Here is a 24,708-nt window from a genome sequence, read left to right on the forward strand (position 1 = left end):
CTTATCACATAATATAAATAATTAAAGCCAAAGGCAGGGGTTAGCCATTCTCTGCAACAGAGTATATTCTCTCAGGACACTTGGTGTTACAATTTGCTTTCATCACAGTTGTCTTGGTTTGAGATAAGCAACTGCCAACCCCCCCCAAGCACAGAGAGAAAAGCCTCCCTCCTAACACCAGGGAAAGGGAGGAAAAGAGAGGGGAAAGAAAAAAAACACTTTAAATGGCATTTATACTAAAACTACATATATTTTTCACCGAAAGAAAGAGACAATTAGAAGAGAGTACAAATATACACTCACACAAGTCTGCAACAACAAGTTCCCCACCTCAACTTCTTAACGAACACACAAATTCTACTGTCTTAACTACACATTACTTAAGAAAAGACTTATTCCCCAGGGAGACAAACTCAAGCAGAAAGGAGAGACCCCGAACAACACAATTTACTTTCCTGAGGTACCCTGTGAGCCAGTGGTGGGCCTGGTCCTCTCCATCCCCCCTGGGACAGCATCGTGCGTCCTCCCAAGAGGAGGGCTGAGAAGCGACTGCCTTAACCACTCCCACACTGGTTCCTACTTCCCTGGAGATGATGTCATAATGTGGTATGGAATACAAAATTACTGGCTAGAAGAGGTCAGCTGTTAGCTCAGCCCAGCTCAAGTCAGCTGACAGCTTCGGCCTAGGCCAGACTTCAGAGCCCAAATCTAGGCCCACCTAGGTGAACCCATAACAACAGTCACACATATCAGTCATTTGCATGTTTCTAGCCTGTAGCTATCAGACAGACAAGTTGAACCTTCAGCCAAGGTGCTTTCCAGTTATTTCTTACTGAAATTTGTGAATGCCTGCAATGGTCTGACTTCTGGCAGGGAACATTTTCCTCATACAGTCATGCAAAATGCAAGATTTTTATTACAAAAAATGACCCAAGCATAGTACATTTAGCTTTGGCCTTAACGTGCAGGAATCAAACATGTTTCTAAATGAACATCAGACTTGATCTGACCTTTCAGTACTTACATGCTTCCAAAGTGAATGCTTTCCCCCAGTTTTGTGTGTGTGCCTGACTGCCAGTTCACCTGTAGGGTGGAAGGAGAAGGTTTCCGTGGCTGCCTTTAATACAAAGCCTGATATTAGTGATGTGCTCCCAATGTGCAGCACCAGGTGGGATGGCACCAAGGAGGAATACAACAAGCAGGGAAACTGTTGGCATGGGATCAACATCCTATTCCTGTGTCCAGGCCAGAGCAGGAGCAGATCTTGTACCTTGAGAAGAGCAGAACAGTGGGGGGAGCATGATGGCCTGGCTACAAGGTCAGGAAAGCAGCATCCCAAACCTGAGAGAGGAGCAAACCAGCAGCGTAGTGACCCCTGCTCTTCCCTCCAATCTGTGCCACATTTATCCTGGGTACTGACCATGAAGATAAATGGAGAAAAGCAGCTAAGGGAAGCATGCTGTTGACACTCAGGAGAAAACATCTCCCCCTGAGTATTGAGTGGCAATGAACTGCACATCAAAATTGTTTAGACATTTCGATCCATATTCAGCTATCAGAGCTTTGCTGAAGTTCAGCTCAGCCCTAAGCAAAGTCGAACATGAGCCACATACATCTTATCTACACTTAATGAGGTGCTGCCCTTTGCTGGCTGGAAGGAGATCTGCCGAGATTTTCTCTTCTGGAGCTTTTTTTGGAAATACTGGTTCTCTGTTCAGTGAAGTAACACATTCATAGGTGCTAACAATTCCTATGAGCCCATCCATCCTGCTCTCCTCCATGCATGGCTTGTGGACAGGAGTGGCTGCTATGCCTTGAACAGGGACTGGAAGGTTCCCTTATTCAAACCCAGCCAAGAACAGGGTAACCAGATTTATGTACAAATTATTGAGCCAAAATCTGTAACAGACTACTGTGCATATACTGTGCACACTGTGAATTTGATGTTCATGACTGGTCCAGATCAAGTTTATACTGGTGGCCAATCCAGGCACAGAAGGAACTGGCACAAGGTTGTGCTCCCTTCATCCTTTGCCCTGCAGCATTATAGGCAGGTAGGACAGACAAATAAACCATCCTGAAATGGTTTATCACAAGCAACTGAGTCTTCCACAGGTATCAGAAGTTGTAATGCTACTTGATACAACAAGTTTATTGGTCTGATCATGGTGACTCAGAGATTTATAAAATGACATTTTTGTTACTGATTCAGTCATGCACATACATATTTATAGGCTTTGTAATTGATCACATAGGGCAACACATTAAATTTCAATACCGGGGTTTACTTCCTGTCCCTGTAGAACTACCTTTTGTATCCACAGGAGGCAGTTTAAAACATTTACAGCAGAGTTACTTTTATGTCCATCATGTGCTTACTACCAGCTTTGGTCTAGGCAGCATTTACATTTAGATTTGTTTCCTTCTTTGATCCTCACAATCTGTGTGAAAACACACATTAGAAATGAGAAGGATTGGAAGGATTGTGTGACTTTTTAAGCCTGACATCACTTACACATCACCAGTTCTTGTAGTTCTCCTTATCAGCTCATATCTCATATCTCCTGCTCTAAAAACCTGCTCTTCCTAACCCCAGTGTGTTTGTGTTTTGAGATTACCCAGGGCACTTGTTAACACTTATTCCCAAACCCATTCATTACTAGTGGTTAGGTTTCTTACAGAGGCTAAGAATCTGGCAATTTGATGAAAAAAGACCTTTTTTTGTATTACACCTGTTCAGTCAGTGCACGAATAAAGCAGTGAATACAAGTCTTATTAGCAGTTATGAGTCTTTCTGAACTGGTTAGTTCTGCTTTTTAAAAAGTAGTGAGAACTGGCCACTGCAGAGTGGCTATTTTCAGACTAAATCTTCAATTAGAAAAGTCTATTTTGGAAGCAAATTCATTGTCTGCCAGGGAGGTGAAGAATGTGGTCAAATGAAAAAAAAACTCCCCAAAGAAATGTGAACACCAGGGTACATAAGGAACATCTTGGTTTTGTTACCCTGCATGGTCAGGTCCTGGAGCAGGGAAGAGTCAAAGAGGTTGTTAGCAGAGGAATGTGGATAGTGGTATCCATGGAGCCTTCATGGGGCAGCAATGGTGTCCTTACCAATGGCAGGGGGTTTAGAACTAGATGATGTATAAGGTCCTTTCCAACCCCAACCATTCTTTGATTCTATGATTATCTAAATACCTAAATTAAAAAAAAATCTGTTGTAAGCCAAGAGAGCTGAGATTTTTCACTGAATGCTCATCTAGACCAACCTCATATTCAGGCCTTGGGGGTTTTGCAGGTTTGGGATCCAGTTGGCTACCGCAGCACATGGATCTACTGATGTTTGTGTTCCAATATGCATTATGTATTGCTATCACAGGGGAGATTTGTTCAGGTTGTGCTTTTACAGAGCCTTTCCTCTAAAACAGCTGTAGTCTGCACCCAAAGAGAATGCTTCCTTCTGTCTTGTGTCTAGGGTGTGTGTTTCAGACATGTGTGCCTTAAAACCAACATGCTAAAGTCCCATTTCCCTCATTCTCAGCCCTCCTGCAGGTGATTTATCTGCCGTCAGTGCTTGTTTCACCAACTGCAGGCACCCTGCTAGGACAGTTCTTTTCCACAACCTGGAAATGTTATTCTTTATATGCCAATTGAAATACATCAAATGTATCATGGAATGAGACCAAATTAATACTTGGGGTTATGTGCAAAGCAATTCACAGTAAAAGAAAGATTGGAAGATGTAAAACAGTGTTGAATGTGTTCCCTTCTTGTTTGATACAGATACAGCGCATGTGGAGCAAATAGGTTTGAAATTATACTTTTACATGCAAATGACAGCAATTTCTATTAACTCCTATTGTGCTAGAACATAACATTTTCATCTGATCTAAGTCTTTCTGTCTTCACATCCTCTTTATGTTCTTACAGTGCATATACAAAGATCTTAGATATTAAATATCTCGGTAAATTCCTGCAAAGGAACAAACCTGGCACATGTTGTGACATCCTTCCAGGTGAACTAGACATCAATCTCATCTCTTTTCCCTTTATAAACCCAAGTCATGGATTTATTATATCAGGGCAGATGACTGACCAACTTCTAATTAAGCCCTGTTAAAACTTACGTGGGGACTGAATTTCAAATTTGAACCTTGTCATTTTCACAGTGTCTCAAACCTATAATTTCATTTTGGAATTAACATTTCATATATCTTGCACTGGCATTGAATGGGAACAACAGTGGGGGCTTTGTTTGTTTTAAAAATAACTCAGAAAACCTAAGGAGTTTTTATTGATAAATAGCTTAAAAAAAAAAAAAGCTAAGGAAAAACATATTTTAGAAAGCTTTTAATGTAGAAAAGATTTGATCAAGTAATCACAAAGTGTTCCCCCAATCTTCAAAATACATACAAATTCAAGCTGAAAGGAATTCTGTTTATTCTTTTATTGGGGACATAAACAATGTCTGAACGAATTGAAAGGGATTAAAATTGGGTTTCAATAGGACCTTACAGTATGAAGTCACTGTTAGTACACCATTATGCAGTTCACAATGGCTGCAGGCGTGGCTGGCTGCTGTTCGGCAAAGGCTAATATTGTTTCACCTTAAAACTTAATAATCAGGCAGCTTCAGTCAATGACTTTCTCTTCTTTAAGAGAGTAATTCGTTTAGGAAAGCAGCATGCATGTGTGTGTGTAGGCAGCAATGAAATATCTCCAAGTGCCCCAGTGTGCTACCTCCTGCTAAGTGGTTTGAAAAGGAAAAAGATTTTAATTTAATTTAGAAAACTGCCGTGGTTTGCCACGCGTACGGTGGGGAGGAGAGAAGCTGTGAGCCAGCACGGCACTCACAGCTGAGCCAGCACAGCACTGCTCCCCACAGCAGCTCCAGTCCAGCATCCACACTGGGGACAGCAGCTCCAGTCCAGCATCCACACTGGGGACAGCAGCTCCAGCCCAGCACCCACACTGGGGACAGCAGTTCCAGCCCCAGCAGCCACACTGGGGACAGCAGCTCCAGCCCAGCATCATCAATGGGGACAGCACCTCCAGCCCCAGCAGCCACACTGGGGCAGCAGCTCCAGTCCAGCTTCCACACTGGGGACAGCAGCTCCAGCCCCATCATCCACACTGGGGACAGCAGCTCCAGCCCCAGCAGCCACATTGGGGACAGGCAACTCCAGCCCAGCATCCTCAGTGGGGACAGCAGCTCCAGCCCAGCATCCACTCTGGGGACAGCAGCTCCAGCCCAGCATCCACACTGGGGACAGCAGCTCCAGCCCAGCATCCACACTGGGGACAGGCAGCTCCAGCCCAGTCCCAGCTTCCACACTGGCTGTGTGTTGAGGAGGAACACAAACCTCAGCCTTCCCTTCATCCTGAATTGGTGTGATGGTGTCACCTGGAGCAGGCGGGGAGAGGCAGCAAGAAGGGACTGCTCAGTACTCCCAGCAAGGGGTGGGTTTTGGCACAGCCTGGGGAGGTGCTCACCCCCAGGCTTTTCCCAAAGGTCCTCCACCTCAGTGAAAAGACATAGGTGGAGGAGCTTCTCTCTGATAAGTGACCCTGGCATCTCCCTACTCTGCTTCCAGAGAAGCCTCAGCCCCAGCATTTGTCCCCCTGCCCTCCCCAGGCAGCCTGACCCACAACACGTAGCACTTCTTAGTGAGTGACAGGTCGCCTTTTCCCTCTGTATCCGTAGCAATCCACTGTACTCATGCACTTCCCACGTACTTCTGTCACAAAGCTTCTAAGCAGAAATATTTTTCTTAGGGACATGCCAAGAATGTACCAAGCAACTCCCACAGCTTGGGTCTGACTGTGCATTAACAAAAGCTCACGTGGGCAGTAGGATTTCCAGGAAGAACATCATCTTTGAAGTAAACAACAGAATGTGTTTTCTGGAAGAAAGCTTTTAACTTGACACTACTAGTCAATCCTCTCTCCTGTCCCTGCCCAGCCGATGGACTCTTGGATACATCCACACATGTCCTTTAAAGAGCAGGAGGATTCAGGAGGAATCACCAAGAGTCACTGGATAACCCCAGTTAACAGGTTCTTTAGCAGGAACTTGCCCACGAACTTGGGGTGTCCACAGCTTTCCTGAGATGTCAGTGCAGAAATCACTTGGGGCAGCTCTTTTCCACTGGGAGCTTCACCTGCTGGGCTGTGTTGACCCTGCCTGAGCCAAGAGCAGTGCTAGGAAAATACGTGCATCTTTAATGCTTTAAACTGAGCATTTCTAACAGCATTTCTATTTCATAGGGTTAACAACAGAGGGTTAGGGAGGTATCACGTCCTCTGACAAGATGCACTTAATGGTGAAAGCTGAGGAAAGTTCAGAAACTTGGGATTTGTTTCTGCTCTCCCTCCCCTCACTACAATTGTCTCCAGTTAAAGGCAGTGGAGTTTGGAAGCACACACATTGTACTCCAGGAATGGGCTCTTTATCTCCATCCAGTCACTGGCAGGTTGTTAGGAAATGCAGCCTGCAGTGAAGCAACACAAAAATCTTATGCCTTATTTAAATAATGGTGTTCATTGCCTATTAAAATGTAACTTCTTGCTTTAAAACAGGATTAATTAAAATGTACAAGAATGCAATTCAGTTACATTTTATGCTTCAGCCCAGCACATACTTTTCATCACTCATTCCCAGAAGTAGTATTCAGGGCTCCACAGTATTCTCAGTTCTGCCATTAAAAGCACAAATGACTATCAAGCCTGTTCTTTTCAAAAACTTGGCTCAACTATAGCCATTGTTAGATTTTTCATAACATATTACTTTGGTCATTACTGTTTTGCAAGATAATTGTATCAGTGATCTAACTTTTGACAGGATCCAAAGTGGCTGAAAATAGTTCACTGCAGCACCTTTGTCTTTTAAAGGCCATTTGGGGCTTGTTATTTTAATCCTTGTGCAGCCTGATTTATCACTTCAAACATCTGTCAGCTGTGCTTTGTCTTGAAATTGATAGTGATAGTGTTACTGATTTTTCAACAGCAGCTGGTAGAGGTTCATTAGTTAGGCTCTCAAAGGGAGGAGATAACTGTAATATTTTTCTTTGTTAATCATCTCTTACACGTTGTAATAATACAGAGCTTGATATCTGCTAGAAATGCAGAGCTTCTCTCTGTTTGTAACTCATCAGAAGCATCCTTTTATTCTTTTAATCTGGCTCGATTATTAAAACTCTCCTCTTCATAATGCAGTAAAAAATTGAATAATGGCACGTGAGTAGAAGAGAGAAAAAACAGCCTTTGCTGTGCCATACTTAGCATGGAGGGGGGTCACTGGGGTCTCAGAGTCTGCATCCAAATATGAATAAACTTGGAAGAGGAGATTAAGGGCTTTTCCATAATTGATTTTTAATTTCAACTTTTCAAGGCATAGAAAAACCTCATGACAACTTCAGTAAAATCAGGTTAAATTCTAACAGATACAGCAGTTTGCTGTTAATGCACTTTCCCTGCTACATAAAATGGTTAACTATGATTCTTAAAACATTCCCCCCACAAAAAATCCCTGCCAGCCTTCCTCCAGCTGAGCCCCACAGTGGCTCCTGCTCGGAGCTTCCAGGGACCTGAGCATCTGTGAGCTCTCCTGTAGCTGAGAGTGTGGCAGTGCTACCGCTGGTTCCACCGGCAGTGCTCACCAACAGATAATTACTGCTCGAAATTAGTATTTTAATGAACTGATCTCAGCAAATGTAAAGTGAAATCTCCAAGGCATTAAAGAAATAAGCAGGAGGGAAAATTATTAACTGTAAAGTTCAACAGACGGCTGGTCAGCAGGTGCTGTCTTGGCAAAGGGGTTGAATGTTCCCATTTCCATCTGCAGGAGGAGGAGGCTGGTTTGGGTTTTGGTCCCACGAGCTGCTTCAGTTCTTTGGGACAGGGTTTAGAGGGACTTGGCAGTGCTGGGTTGATGTTTGGACTTGATGACCCTAAAGGTCTTTTCCAATTTAAATGATTCTATGAACACCTGCAAGTAGCATGGTGACTTCAGGGGAGATTGAAAACACCTGGGACATCTTCCAATCTTTCCAGGTGAATAGGAATGTCTTCAAAATGTCTGCTAAAAATAACTAAATGCCAGACCTTCATCCTAAAAGCACAAGTCTCAGTCTCAAAGATAATATGTGTGTCCATAGTACTAGTGAAGCTCAGTGCAAAATAGATTGCAAGAGTGCAGCCTGAATTTCAAGGAAATGTAGAGTGGCTGAAAAAACACCTGAGAATCAGTTGGGTTTATATCTTGTCAGAGCATGAATGGTGTTTTCTTAAAGATGGACAAGTAACTTGGTCTGGTCTGCACCAGGCACTGTGGTCATGCCAGGCTTAGGGAGAGGGTTGTGTGGAGAGCAGGAACAAGCACACAGAGGTGAAGACACTTGCCAAGAGAAATGTGTCCCCCCACCACAGCCTTTTGATGCACTCAGGCAGCCAGAAGACACAGGCCATCACTAAACAGGAACCCACACACTCTGCTCAGGTTTCATCTTCTCCGTTCCCAGCATTAGCAACTACTCTGGAAATAAATGCACACTTTTTCAAGTCAGAGTTTCTAGACATCTCTTTGCAGAAGTCCTTCAGAAGTCCCACCTGGTTAGAACACTTCATTTATATGTCATAGACTTAAAAGCCTGTTTATTTTATTTACTGAAGGACAGATCCCTGACACAGTTCAGGACACTGTAGCCAGTCAGGTGGATATCTGAGCCACCCCACCATAGTATTGCCTTGTCTGTCCTGGTAGGAACCCAAAATACTTCTTGAACATTTAGATAGATAGATAGATAGATAGATAGATAGATAGATAGATAGATAGATAGATAGATAGACCTGAGCTTTCTCTATCTACCATAACTGAATTAGATATTTCTATACAAACTTTATTCCAGATCCTTCACAGAAAGGTTTACACTTACATTCCTTCCCCATCCCCCAAGAATGAATGCCTCATATATAGTAAAGGAGTAAAACTACTTAGTGATATCAGAAAAAAGTCATAATAGTTATTCCTACACAAATATACAGAAAAGATACCTATTTTTTATCTCAAATATCTATTTTATATTTAAGGGGGGAAAACCCAAAGAGTTTAAGTCTTCAAGAATAGGGCTGGTGCACATTTTTTGGCAAGAACTGTTTCTCAGAAGAAATTTTCTGTTCTCTCAGCGAAAAGGTAGATCAATTCAATTCATGGATATAATTTAAAAGCTATATGTGCTCTAAGCAATTCATCCAATTGAGGCTGGAGGGAACACTTTAGATAACCTGAAACTACTCATCAGGGTTGTGAGAAAGACAGCACATACTTTCCACAAATACATTTTTGAAATAGGAAATCTTTGGATGTTGTATTTTTAATTTTCACTTTCTTCTTCTGCTGCCTCTTCCTCGCAATTTTATTTCTTTACTGAAGTGCTGTTTTAGTAAAATACTGTTTTGCTTGGTCGTACAAATTGGAGAATTTCCAAGCGATTTTTTTTTTCTGTAAAATACAATAATGAGTTTGAAGTATCAATTTTTTTTGAAAAATATGTAATGAAATTGTATCCAGAATTGGAAATTTCTCCCAACGTATCCCTTTTAGATTAGTATTTTTGTCTGTGGGTTATTCAGCCTGCATCAGCTTCCTGCTCACCTGCCTGGAGAGCAGAGGGGAAATTCACTATATTATTGGATGGGCTTTCATGTTTCCAGTTTATGTTTTCTGACTTACCTTCTGTGACAGTCTGAATCTCCTGGAAGGCTAAAAATTGAAGGAAAGCTTCAGGATTACCTTTATTGTCATGTCTGGCTGAACATGAGCAGTATGTGCCCAGGTGGCCAAGAAGGCCAATGGCATCCTGGCCTGGATCAGGAATAGTGGGGGCAGCAGGACCAGGGAAGTGATTCTGCCCCTGTACTTGGCACTGGCAAGGCCACACCTTGAGTGCTGTGTCCAGTTCTGGGCCCCTCAATTCATGAAGGACATTGAGGGGCTGGAGCATGTCCAGAGAAGGGATGATTAAACATTGGAATGGGCTGCCCAGGGATGTGGTGGAGTCTCCATCCCTGGAGGTGTTTAAGCAAAGGCTGGATGTGGCACTTGGTGACATGGTCTAATTGACACAGTGGTGTTTGGTCATGGATCAGACTAGATGATCTCAGAGGTGTTTTCCAACCTAATTCCTTCTGTGTGATTCTGTGTCTCTCTCAGGTATTGAAGCTGTACCCATGTTTGGCAGTATTAGTTGACTTTCAGACCACAGTATGTCAGAGAATATTAACACTGATACACAGTTTAGTCTGCCATTCCTTGTCTTTCTGTGACTTTGTTGTTGCACCACTGGGACCTTTCCTGCTGAAGAGTGATGGCCTTGGAGAAAACCCTGCCACCAGTCATGGGTGGCAGGACATGGTACAGGAATGATCACTTCCCTGCCATGGGCTGGGGTGCTAGTACAGCATCCCTCTGCACAGGGGGAATTCCTTTGCAGGATGCATTAGTAGGATTAGTGCTGTTGTTTAGCTGATGTGGTGGTGTTGGGTCAAAGGTTGGACTCAATGATCTTGGAGGTGTTTTCCAACCTTAAGGATTCTGTGATTCTATTTACAAGCAGAAAATGTAATGGGCTGCAAGGTTCAATCATGAAGGCTTCCTTTTCTGCTGAAACAGCTTGTCATTCTAGTTTTAACTACAGGAGACAGGACAAAGTTGTTAAAGTAATTCATTTATATTAGTCATTGAACAGGGGACTTCTGACCACCTTCCCTGAGTGAAAAAAAATAATAAAAATAGCAATACCTGTATAAGCCTCTAAAACTTTTCAAATTGCAATTTCCCTAACATGTCTGGGGGACTTGGAGAAGTCTGAGTACTCTGCCACTGTCCATCTCTACATCAGCACTCCTGACTCCCTGCTCTGCAGTTTCCCCCCCCATGTGATACCTCGGCTGAATTTGGCATGCTGAGCTCCACAGTCCCTCTTTATCACCTGTTTCAAAATGAGGCAGAAATTGAGCAAGTGAATTTTGAATTTCTGACAACTTTATCTTTTCACCAGAGTATTTTAAACAGTCCATCATCACCCACAGGAGAGACAAAGCCAGGCACAACAACCTGCTGGTGTTTATTTACAGTTGAGCAAGGGAGCAGTTGTGTGTAGAAAAGTGTTTCGGGTGCCTGGAGAGCGAGGGCATCCTCAGTGACAAGGTCTTTTGATCTTGGGGCAGGCCAACTGGCATAATTTTGTTTTCTCAAGGGAAATCCATAAGCTTCTCAGCAGAATTTTGTGGAGATGGGATCCAAAATAAAAAATTTCCAAGCAAAAACCTGAAGATGTGTTTGGGCAGCTGAAGATCGAGGTATCATTAAGAATTTTTCTGCTGGTAGCCTAAGTTGTTAATTCACAGCTTCCACTCCTGGCAGAAGCTGCAGTGCTAAAAGAAAGCTAATCCATCTTTCAATCATGAAAGCACATGGGCTGATAACATCCTGAAAAACAGGGCTGTGACTGGATGGAACAAACATGGCTCTTTTATACAGTTCTGCTGAAAGACGTTGCTTAACTCCCAAATTCCTCGAAGCATTCCTGACAGCAATCACATCTGCTGCCATAAAACCCACCACAGCCTCTGTCTTTGGAAAAAAAATGTATTTAATAATCAGTAAAGTTCAAACTCAGCTTTTTGTGATGAATTATTAGAACCCATCATCATTTTTGGGGAGAAAAAATGCTAAGAGGCTATAATGGAACACAATTTTATGTTTTTTCCATTTAATTGATGATGGGCTGAGTTTTTATTAATATTTCTGGGCTCCAGCGTAAGATGCTGAAAAAGCTAATATGAGATCATTGTATCTGGTTAATGTGTGTGCTTTGCAAAATTGATAAGGCCTGTCAAGACATAAATTATTTAAAATTTGCTAAATGTGTTGAAATCACTGAATTTTCAAACAGACAAAGCAAAGTTATTTCTCTTCCCCTTCATGCACCCCCTTCAAACTGGGGCTTTTGTGCAGCCACTTGATGATGCTGCATTATCCTCACGGCCTCTGAGGCTCCAAAATCACCACAGGGAAGCCAGAGAAGTGTCCTCTGCTGCTGCAGAGGGGACAAAAGTATAAACCCATGAGACACTCAGGCATAGAAGCAGCAGGGAGTGAAGAGACCACTGGAATCCTCCCCCAGTATGTTTTTCACTGGTGACACTGGGGCAAGAGGAGGTGCCTGAATAGCACCTCCCTCCACCCACCCCTTCCTCTCCAGTGGTGGGATAAAAAGCTCCCAGCAGCACCAGTGAGTGGCCTAATGGTGCTTCAGAGCTGTTTATTCCAACAGACTGATTCATTTCAGCTAATTGCCAAGAGTTTTTAAATGATTCCTGGCAGGGGTGAAGATAGAGGAATGATTGCTGGTGATTGATGAATAACCTGGATAAAATTCCCAAAGCATCAAAACTATTAACTCTTGCATAGGGACACCTGCTTTTATTTAGTGCCTTGCCCACAGAGAAAGACATGGGAGTGAGTTCCAAATTAACTCAAATTTGGGCAAATAGAGAAAATAAAGCATTTATTGATACCAGTGTCTCATCGTTGTAGGCTCGTTTCTCAAAAAATATCTCATGGTGAATGGTATTTAACCCTGTGTGGCTCTGCCATAGTCAGGAAGAGGGAGGTTTTGAATAGCAATCACCATCTTTCAGAGAAGGGCATGGGAAGAACCAAATGTTTAAAGTTTAAAACTCCATAAATATAAACTGGTTTGAGCTGTTCTCATGGCTTATGTAGCAAAAGAAAACAGCAAGGCAAGCTGTGGATACAGCACATTGGATGGGTCCAAGATTGTGTTTCTTATTGGAAAATATCTACAGGCTAATGGAAATTTTAGGGTAACTGGGTGCCATTTTACAGTCTCTGCAATGGGGGAAAAGATTAGGTGATTTCTTCTGTTTGGAAATTGATGGTTTGGAAGGAATGGGAAAACGCAGGTGCAGCAGAGGAGAACTCCAGCAATAGCCATCTATTTAAATGGACACACTAACTTCCCTAAGCTAGTATTTTTCAAATACCCTACCAGCAAAATTTTTCACTATAGAGATGCATTATAGTGAAATGGAAAGATGCTGAGGAAGTCATTTTTTCCAGCATGTGCTGCATTCTTTTAATACAGATTTTTTTATTGCCCGGAAATTGCTAACCAATGTGAATAAACAGCTGAACAAAGAGCCTCGGCCAGTCCTCGTGGCCATCAAGGGAAGGGCCTTTGTGACTTAGAGAGGAAAACAAGCCTTAAAGTTGGGCTCTCTTGTATTGCAGAAAGCTTTATTCAAAACAGGAAAGAAAATAAATCTGCACACCACAAAGGTTTTGCATTACAAAAGCAGAAACATTATTCACATTTCTGAACAATGCCTCTCGTTCCCGCTCCTGGGCTGGGCACTGAGCAGAACTGGGCGGTTCTTTGTTAGACACCTTTGTACTAAACATTTGCAAAACACAACCAGTGTGCCACCCCCAGCCCACGAGGTCCCTGCCCTGCAGCCCACTGAGCTGACAGCTCTGTCAGCCTCTGAATCTCGCTGTGTAATGAAATCAGTGAAACAAGACAGCACTAAGATGGAGCAAAGTCAAGAATTAAGGCTGTGCAAGATTGGAGAATCCCACAGCCTGAAAACTACTTCAAAGGGCAGGATGGAAAAAATGCTCAGGTTAACTGTAAGGTACAACTTTCAGCAGTGGCTAGCAAGTGCTCTCTGGGCTTTAAACATGAGAATTACATCCTTATAATTCAACTTATCAGTGATTTCATGTTCCCCTGTTATGAAAGCTGTTTTGTTGTCACACAAAATAGCCCAGGTCACTGTAGCTCTGGGGGTGTTTCATTATCCCATGAGTACACCTCATTTGGTGTAACACATACATAAATAAAAGTAGCAGTAGTCCAGCACGATGCAACTCTGTGATTTCACCATCAAGATTTTGAAATACTTGTGCCCTAATATGTTATTGATGTGGCAAACCCACCTGGTTTTAGCATGCATTAATGTTTTCCACCCTTCAGCCATCCCAGACCTTATACCCACATATTTCTCCTCTTGCTATCAGAGCCTTCAGCAAAGCGCTGTCGGGAAGTCAATGCCCTGCTATCTCATTTGGAGTGAGAGCCCCCTGAAGAGACATACATTGAGCATTACCCCTAGCACATGACTCAGTATCCTCTAGATCTCATCATAAAAGGCAAGGAGAGAAAAGCCAAAGAGCCATTGCACGGATTTTAATAAACATTGCAGAAGACAAGTAGCCCAGAAGGATAATTGAGTGTGTTCCTGTGCCCTTGCCAGAGGACAGTCAGAGCTGGGTGTGGACACAAGCAAAGCCAGAACCTCCTGTGAATCAAACGGTTTCCTTTCTATATATTTCATCTTAAAATTTCCAACCACTTCTCCTACAGCTCAGTTACTAACAGCAATACCAGCTATAGGTGCTCATAGTTTGAGTGGTCATTAGCATTTTAAGTAGCACATCATTTAGCTGTGCAAACACAGAGGAAAGTTTCTGGTATTCCAGCACTGCCAGGCCCCTGGTCCCAGCTGCAATCTGGAAATGCAGCAGAAAAGCCTCTTTTTTTGTGCTTCTCAAAGCCTCAGGTCAGATTTGGAGTGAAGGATGGGTGAATGTGTGCAGCACTTCTTGCTTCATCTGAGCAGAGTCACTCCTCTGCAGCAGGGAGTGATTTCTCTACCAGGGGAGATGGCCAGCTCTTCTCAGCATCACCTGGCTGATTTTGGGCTTGTGCAGGCTTAAGACTGGCTGAAAAAACACACACGAACACGACAGAGCTTCACCAGGAGCTTTCCATCACAGTGGAGGTAATGCTTCCCCCAGCATCATTATGACAGTGCTATTTGAGCCAGTACAGTTCAGCATCTGTCACTGTTTCCATTAGAATCTCCTATTTTCTTGGGTTCATAGCTCAGCCATAAAAAATATAAGATAGAGGCAGAAAGTTGACATACAAGGTCTCAGGCTGAGAGTGATCACTGTTGTCTTTTCTTCCCTCCTTTTTAATCTGAAGAAGGAAATAATATATTTCTGCAGAGACACACCAGACCACTGCATTTCCCTCCTGCCATGGATTTATTTATAGTGATATGTAAGTGATAGAACAAGTGGAATGGCCTTAAACTGAAGGAGGGCAGGTTTAGATTAGATATTAGGAAGAAATTCTTTACTGTAAGGGGGGGCAGGCCCTGGCACAGGTTGCCCAGAGAAGCTGTGGCTGCCCCATCCCTGGAAGTGTCCAAGGCGAGGCTGGATGGGGTTTGGAACAACCTGGGTTGGTGGAAGATGTCCCTGCCCATGGCAGAGCAGTTCGAATGAGGTGATCTTTAAGTTCCCTTCAGACACAAACCATTCTGTAATTCCATGGCATAGCAACAGCAATTGCTGCCCTTCAGCATTCCAGCTGTGAACGTTGCTGCTGTTCATCGTTTAATCTTAATTACTGTATTGGGGTGATCAGGAAGGACACGTGGTAAGTGGATTGGGGCTCTGGTTTGAAACCTATTGCTGGAGAGCTGGTGCCAGTGAAGATTAAAGGCTTTGGAGTTTCTGATCTTTGCCAGATAAGGAAATGAGAAATTGCAATTTCTAGAAATAATAGTTGGATATTATAGAAATGGAACACTTCTAGGAACTAGAGGCATAGAAGAGCCCTTTGGGATCAGGAGCAGAGGGAAAAGCAAGCCCAGCATTGCAGTTTCCCTAGTGAGACAGGCAGCACAAAATCCCACCCCACGCATTCCGCATCTGCGCTCTGTGTTTTGGCTGCTTTAGGCAAAAACTTCACCCTGTAATCTTGTTGCTGGATACTGAAAATCCCATCCTGTGTGGTAGTTATACCGGGATCCACCATCTGGATCCTGGCACTGCCAGATCGTGGATGAAGCAAAAGGAGCACTTTGCCAGGACAAAGGGGCGGCAGCAGTTTATCACCAGGGACATGAGCAGGACAAGACAGTCCTTTTCTTCTTCCCATTTTAAACATCTCTTTGCTCTGTTCACACATTTTGTAAGAATAGTTGCAACAGATTAGGATGATGGTGTAAAACAGCTCTGAAGAGAAAAAACCCTGAAAACGGTTCCATTCAAGCTTTGAAGGATCTGAAAGTTTGGTAATCATTTCAAGCTTGTTGAAACACAGATCCTCCTTCTGACCTCTTCAGATATGCTCAAGTTTTGCATTTTCAACAGGACTTCCCTGCCAGAATGAAGAGGAAGAACATACCTGGGAAATGTGTCTCTACATTAAGTGGGGAATTGATTGTTTATGTGTTTAATTTTGAAATCTAAGGCTACTCTGTCGCTACCAGAAGGAATTTTTTGTTTGCTGATTGCAGGCTTAGCTTGGCTCACTCATGGTTCCCAAAACTGAGCTGTGCTGCATTGCTGGGATTGCTTCACACTTCTGGGAGGCTGGGCCTTGCTAAACACAGGCAACTCAGCAGCTGAAACCAGCACACCAAAAATATGGCGATTTTCTTTGTGTCAAACTAAGAGCACAAATGTGCAGGTGAAGTTTGTTAAAAATGGAGAAGGAAACACCAGAAAAGACAAATGTACAATAAACAGTTTAGGACACAATTACACCATTAGAACAGGATTTCAGGCCTAAACCAGTTGAGAGATTAAGTGGGGAAAAAACCAAAGGGGAACGGAAAATCCTGATTTTGATTTCATCCATCTTTTCACAGATGGGCCACTTTGCTCTTCTGGTTTTCACTTGCCTCAGGCATGTTTTCATCTAACAAATCTGTGAGCAGAGGGTGTCTGTCTGTTGTGGCACATCACAGCCATCAACCTGTGCAGAGGTTTATCCATTTGTCCCAGTGAATGGATCCTGTTAAGATTTTTGTGTCTTCTACAAGCTATTATGAGTAAAATCCTTGAGCTTTCATAAGGCAATAGAAATTACTCATTACGGTAGGGCTGTGAATAGACTGATTCAGACCCTCCTGGTGTAAAAATAAATATTAATGGCTCCTTTTGTTTCTTGACGGTTTTATTTTCACACTTTACACAACTCTTTCTTTCTGTTCTCAAACAGGTATTCTGTGACACCAGGCAGGTCGTACAAGCCACGGACGTGCTGGACTGGGAAGACAAGGATGCTGCAGAGACACTGGTTGACAACGTGGTCCACTCTAGGATGATCAACCCTTTACGCCTGTTTGTTAAGCCATCTCCAGTACTGAAACACGGCCAGGTGTCCTACTCAGACAGCATAGAAAACTTTTGGGATTGGTTGTCCAACATCACGGAGGTTCAGGAATCTCTGGCACGAACTAAACGCAGACCTATAGTAAAAACTGGGAAATTCAAGAAGATGTTTGGATGGGGTGACTTCCACTCTAACATCAAAACTGTTAAGCTGAACCTCCTGATCACAGGGAAAATCGTCGATCACGGCAATGGGACCTTCAGTGTTTATTTCCGACATAACTCCACAGGTCTGGGGAATGTTTCAGTCAGCCTGGTGCCACCTTCCAAGGTGGTCGAGTTTGAATCATCTCCACAGTCAACGCTGGAGACCAAGGAATCCAAGTCCTTCAATTGCCGAATCGAGTATGAAAAAACAGACCGCGCTAAAAAAACTGCCTTGTGCAATTTCGACCCTTCAAAGATCTGCTACCAAGAGCAGACTCAAAGCCATGTCTCCTGGTTGTGTTCCAAACCCTTTAAGGTCATCTGCATTTACATTGCTTTCTACAGCGTAGATTACAAACTGGTGCAGAAGGTCTGTCCTGATTACAACTACCACAGCGAGACGCCGTACTTGTCCTCCGGCTGACCCGGCCCCAGGCAATGGCCCAGTCAGCACCAGTCATGAAAATAAGCATTTCCATTAACCTTTTGGAGAAGAATATGTTTTCCTATCAGGTTAAAAAGTCTTTAAAACCCGTAGCTGTGTTTGTGCTGTATCGTAAGTAATCAAACTGTTTATGTAACAATCACTTTCATTTGAGACCGTTGCATTTTAGCTCTGCTATCATTAATAAAGGAACTGCGAGGCAGGCATGGGACAAAAATCAAACAAAATTATGTCTGTAATGAACATTGATCTTGAAAATCAGTTTTTAAAACTACTTCATGGCAGAGAGGTTGTCTTTTACTTCAGCTGGACAGCATATAGCAGGATCCTATTTCTTGCTGGGAACTTCAGGTGACAATATCAAGAACAAACGATGAAGCAGCCTCAAAGCTGCTCATATAGAAACTCCAAATAAACAGCTCCCCCACTGATTTCATAAAGAATGTTACACAGAGGCTCAAGTAGTCAAATCCAAATACTAAGAGGAAGTGCTAATTCTAGGACAAAAAGAAAAGAGAACAAATCTGCATTTTTATGAGTTGTAGTAGCTGTAGGTACTCATTGAAGTGAAGAGTGAGTAGTTCTTCCTTCAGCCTTCCTACCCATGGATATGCAGTAATGTAATGTGTAATTAGACATCCATGAGCTTTAGTTTTTTAGATCCCCCAGGTGTGCACATGTGGTGTACATTCCTTCCTTCCATGCTCACCTCTGGTTTTGATTCTTCTCAAACATTCACACACACACCAGTACTAGTTTTACACCAATAGAGAATATACAAATACCTAGGAATAGGGTAATCTCTGTTTAACTCAACCTAGTCTAGCAGCAGCTGTTCCTGCCCATGCCAGGGGTGTTGGAACAAGATGATCTTTAAGGTCCCTTTCAACCCCAACCATTCTGTGATTCTGTGAAGTCTGTGGACTGTAACAGGGGCTGGGTTCCAGGCAAAGGAAGCAATTATTGTGCTATCCACCCCCTTAGCATCATGTTGCAGCAAGGAAAACACATCACAGCACAAGGACCATACCTGAACAACAAGCAGCTTTCTGCTTCATGGCACCAATTGTCTTCCTTAGCACTGCATTGCATACCTTGAGTCAAAATACCAGCCATGAAAAGAGAAAGAGCAACAAAAATTATGCATCTTCACCTCACAAAGCAGGTTTCAAACAATTAATATAAATATTCAGCTGGGCTTTCCCATAGTGCATAACAGGATCCCTCCACTGCAGTTAGAACAACAGAGGGTCCAGCTGTGGGTTTGCTTCAACAGGACAGATGTTGACCCACCAGAGTCAGCAGCAGTTGGCTTTGGCCATGCAGCTTCCAGCGCCATCCCCTGCACTTATGCTGGGTATTGATCCTGCTGCTGCAGCCAATTTGCTCTCATGGCTTCTGTGATAGTTTGATGTCACAGGTCCTGTGCAAGAAGCTGGCTGAGGAAGCATTTTTTATTGCCTCCAATCAGACTTGTGTGAAGGGTTCAAGAAGTTAAACACAGCTTAAATAAAGCACTATTAAAATACTCTGTTTGAGTGATGTGCACACAGACAAGTGGCTATGGCAGCTCAGAAAGACTCACTCATGAGATTAATTCTGATTTCCTTGGTAAAGACTCACACAAAAAACCTTCTCCATTAAAAATATACGAGTGACTGGTTGATTTGTTTTTCTCTTTAGGTGACAAATTTAAATGTGTGGTTTAGTTTGATCAATAATCTAAACGTTTTCCTTCATCCTACTTCATACAGAGTCTCTCCTGGTCTATAATGATGTTTTTTAGTTTGCCTATTCCTGTCAATTCCTACAAGTTGGTCTACTTTGTATTCTGTATAGCGTGTCCTCGCTCCAGCTGTACATGAGCTTGGATTTACTGCTTCGAGTTCAGTGGTTGGTGCTTTTGTAACTTAGCTGTAAGCCATGATTTTATTGCCATGTATTTTTACTCAGCACTGTAGGCAATTAAAAGAAAACCCTACATGCTATTTATTGTAGAGTATGTGGAAACCATGTATGTATATACACTTGAATATGTGTACATATACAGCACATATGTGTACATGTATTTGTATGTAAATAAAGAGAGTTTACTAAATCTGGCACTTGCTTGTGGCCTATTTGAATTTTTTCAATAATGTTGCATATATAAAGACACAAAGGCACAGCAGCAAGTCACTGAACATTTTTCCCCAGCTGGATTTTTTTTTTCTAGGAGATATTTAAATATGTGCTATAGTGAACTGTGTACAGGCCCAGGCAGAGCAGGTTCAAGAGCATTCTGTGATATTTGAGGAATGAAGTGCATGTTTTGACGAAGATAATCATGAACTGTTTAATAATTATGCAAGTAAAGGGGTTAGTTTAAATTAGACAACATTCCCAAGCAGGAACATGCTGGGAGACACAGCAACCCACTAACCCTTGTTCAGTTTCTCTTTAAAACAGGAGCTGGATTCTCCTCCTCCAATGCCATCCCCTGGCTCTGGCACAGCCTTCCCCCAGCCTGAGGTTTCCAGGTCTCAGGAAGACAAATGATGGGAGAAACTTGCACTGCTCTCCTCTCACCAAGCCCCAGCACAGGGAGTCAGCCTGGCAGCTGGAGCAGGAGGAGACGGACCAAACTTCATCACACCTGAGAACACACCACTCCACTTTTTCCAATTACAATACTTTACAAATCAACTTTAAAACAGTATTTTTTCTTTATTCTTTTTTTTAGGTCAATTTTGAGAAAATCACTGCAAAAAATCACTTACAATCTTATTGCAGTCAAAATCTGATTAAGAAGAAATTACTTACCCCAAGCAAAGTAAGCTGACACAATCCAAAGATGACAGACTTGATCAGGTCAAATTTCACACTGCCCATGTAAACAGAACTAACTTTGATTTCATTTCACACAGAACAGGGTAAATTTTTAAAAATATTTTCGTCTATAACAGGTGACTATTTCAAACAGGTTTCAAGTCTCAATGACTGTTTCTCTTATGGCTCTTATTCAAAGGATTTAAGACAAAAACTTCAAAGATGAAATACCATTTTTGAAAAGTGTCTCAAGTGGCCAACGGTGACTGATGAGAGCAGCAACTTAATCTAGGAGTTTTTAATATACATACTTTATTTAATCCAAATCTCAACAGGATAGTTTTGCACACATATTAATGCAAATATCATTGAATATCCTGAGGTGGAAGGGACCCATAGGGATCATTGAGTCCAACTCATGACCCTGCACAGGACAACTCCAAAAACCCCACCATGTCCATGAGAGTGTTGTCCAAGCACTCCTTGAACCACGCAGGCTTGGTGCTGTGACCACATCCCTGTAGGGCCAATATTAAATATTTTTAATAATTATTTAAACCTCTGTAACTACATTTCCTATTGTTGTCCCCGTCCCATGGATATTCATAAAGAAATCCCAATAAAAAGCTCATTCATGACACACACATCAGCCTTTTTCCTTTAGCCAGAATTCCATACCGAGCTGCAGAAACTGTGCACATCCATAATTTTTCAATCATTTCAACTTCAACAGGGAAGCAACTTAATTTCATTTTTCCTTTCCTTTTCCCCTGAAGAATTTTGTTCTTTGGATCCTCAGACCTTCCATCTCCCTGTAGCCCTCACCAATGGTCAGATTCTGCCATGAATTTCTGGGTCATGGGATCACGGGCACTGGGGGCTCTCTGTCCACTTGGCAGTGCTCAAGGCCTTCCACAGGGTGCCCGTGCTGTACCACAGGAGCCAGCAAGGCAGAACAGAGCAGAGCTGATGTTGTGTGCTCTGAGCTCCCTGGGGTTGGCACTTTTTAGGGAGAATTTACTAGGCAGTGCTGAACGAGCAAACCCCTGAATGATCCTGATGAAACTGGAAAAACTCAGAAACTAGGAAAAGGTATTCCATGCAAATCAGCATCCTGTGCAGCTTTTCTTTTTAAATTGTAATTCAAGGACATTAGAACTTGCTATTTGTTTTATGCTCTGTTGACCAGCATAATCTGGATAATGTTTTATTTATAGTATAATAATGATTTGTCATTAGCACTGTCTCTATTCAAATATGCACAGGCGAAAAGACAATAACAAGCTGCAATACACTAAGTAGCTCAATGAAACACACATCAATCAAGTAGATATTTTAGCTGTAGGGTGTCTAGTTTGAAAAACTAGACTTTGCCATTCCCATCTCTCCCTCAGGAGCAGCATCCTCTGTGGCTTAGAACAAGCAAATAAATTGGGTTAACAGAAGAGGAGCTGAATTGCCATGAAATACCCCACTTCATGTCAAACCACACTTCCCTTGGTGGGGTGCAAAACCTGTTCAGATCTGCAGCCAGAAGTGATGGGAACTGAAGGGAGTCTGCTGGGCATGGCCAAGGCTGCTGTGACCTACCAATCACACAGGTCTCCAGCCCAAAATACCTGGGGGCTCTCAGAAGCAAGGCTCCAGTTATTGGTACTCTCAAGCAAAAAAACGGATTAAATTGTGAAAGGGAAAAAAAAAATCACAAAAAATATTTTTTCTAAAGATGTAATTTAGTCTCCAGCTCGGCACAAATCCAGTACCAGCTGCAGACCAATTAAAAAGCAATCATGGTCATGTGAAAACAGTTTACTCCTGGAAGAAAAAATTCTACCTGCATAAACAGTGGCAGGACTCTAAAATAGAATCTAAATGAAACATCAGCACCTTCCGATTCAAAAGGAACGAAACAGCCAACCATGTCATAGCCTCTTGCACTGATCTCTGCTTTTGTACTCAAGTCAGAATAGAGGAAAAAAAATTCCACTGCTTCAGAGACTTTTTAATATATTTTCTTCATTTTATGGAAAATGCACCCCCATGATTCCTCACCCAGACATAGGAAGCTGACTAATTGTGAGGGTTCAGAAATTATGAGCATCCCTCTGTGCAAGTCAAAAGGCTCAACCACCTTTCCTAGGTGGATACCAGGAAAGAAGCACAGAGCTGGCACATGGAGAGACTTGTGGTCTCTTTTAGCTTTTCAGCAGGCAGGACTCGGGGCTCTCACCCAGAGCTGGGCCATTGGAGCAGGGCACAAGGCACCACAGGACAGGACACAGCACAAGGGCAGCAGTTGAGCACAGCTACGATGGAGGAGCAACTGTGCAACAGCTGCCCCTGGGACACCTTCCCAGACTTCCCACTAGTCACCTTGCCCCTCTCACATTACCCATCCTTGGAAAACAAGACAGCCATAACACCAGCCTGATCCCAGACCTCACATTCAATCATCACGCTGTTCATCTGCCCTTGACAGCTCTACATTTCTGCCACCTCGGATGCAAATCCCATTTCTTTATTCTCTTGCCTCATTCCCAGACAGTATGTGGCTCTTTCATCATTAGCAGTCAATTAAGCTTTGGCTACCTTATCTTAACAGCTCCAAATAAGCTGGTGATCTTCCTGAAAGGTGATACATTATAATTGGTTCCAAACTGGCAAGAAAGAGAAGTATGAGACTTGGAGGTTATTTGAGTTAGCCCTGAAGTTAAAAATGCCCAAAAAACCATCTCCACCTAAAGCTACCAGGATGTTCGCTGTGAAGTTCTAGGATTTATCATGTTTCTATCATCTGTCACAGTTCCCAGGAAACAAGATTTGGGATCTTCTAGAGATCCTACAAACAGCAGCAATGCCAGCTCCCCAAAGCAGGCATGCAACAGGTCTGCTGTGCCCACTTGTGCCCAGCCACCTCGAGAAGAGGGGCAAGGGTGCCAAGCCCGGCACAGGGTGCCCTGACTCCTTAAGTGTTTCTGGCACGCAGCTCAGGTGAGATCAAAACAAACAACTCTCCTTTCTGTGCAGCTGGAACATCACAGGTTTCTTGTAGTGCTGTGATCCTTCCCTTCATGCCTGTGATACTTCACTGTGAGGGTGGCGAGGCCCCGGCAAAGGTTGCCCAGAGAAGCTGTGGATGTCCCATCCCTGGAAATGTTCAAGGAGAGGTTGGACAGGGCCTAGAGCAACCTGGGATAGTGGAAGGTGTCCCTGACTATGGCAGGGGTTGGAAGAAGGTATCTTTAAGATCTTTTCTGGCCAAAACCATTCTATGATTCTTTGATAAAGTAATAAACACCTAAGCGGCCATGAGAGAATCATGTGAATTATGAGGTTTTTAGATGGGTGGACAGCAATTACCCCCCCTTCCACCCCTATTTCAAAAGCTCCAGATGAAATGCAACTCACCCTGAGCTCTCCTAGAGAGTCACAAAGGTATCTCTTTAAAAAAATCAGTTCAGGTTTTCAAAATATGTCAGGCTGACTAACTTGAACATGAGCACGTGTGTTCTGACTTAGCAGAACTGCTCCAGGAGGAGCCATCAGTCTACTCTGAACCAGTGGTACTTACCCCTGAAAGGAAAAGGTGGTGGAAAAGTGTATCTGAGGCAGGTGATGCTGAGCAGACATGCACTGCTAACCTGGCAGTACAGAATATTTAACACAGATTTCTGAGCAGGTAAACCAAAGGATTAAAGAATATTTCAAGTTGCCTTATTGAAGATGAAAAGCAAGCCTATTTATTAGATAGTACTTAGAGCTACTTAATTCCAATCCACTTCCTGTGTCAGATATATTTAACTGCGATGTTTCTGACTTCAATCATTGAAGATTTGGATTAGCCAAAGTACTCTGGGAAAACAAGATGCCTTCTCACCCCAGCTTCTTGGAGGTGATGCCAGGCAGAGAGATTGCTCTGTCCCAAAGGAAAAACCTCTCTTTTCCACTTCCTTCTCCTGGTTTTAAAGCAAATATATGACAAATACCAGGCCCACAGTGTTTGGTCACAGCCAAGCACAACCTGACTGCTCAA

General features: G+C 42.9%; 1 protein-coding gene across 1 annotated transcript in view; it reads left to right on the top strand.

Annotated features, from left to right (window-relative positions):
- NXPH2 (neurexophilin 2) overlaps positions 1–19,972 on the top strand; it is a 39,105-nt gene extending 19,133 nt beyond the window's left edge. The window contains exon 2 of the mRNA XM_071562176.1: positions 17,103–19,972. Coding sequence (XP_071418277.1) covers positions 17,103–17,846 — 744 coding nt within the window. The 3' untranslated portion in view covers positions 17,847–19,972. The remainder of the gene's footprint in view (positions 1–17,102) is intronic.
- Positions 19,973–24,708: the final 4,736 nt, after the last annotated feature.

This window comes from Pithys albifrons, chromosome 8, assembly GCF_047495875.1.
Source record: "Pithys albifrons albifrons isolate INPA30051 chromosome 8, PitAlb_v1, whole genome shotgun sequence".
Classification (NCBI taxonomy): Eukaryota; Metazoa; Chordata; class Aves; order Passeriformes; family Thamnophilidae; genus Pithys; species Pithys albifrons.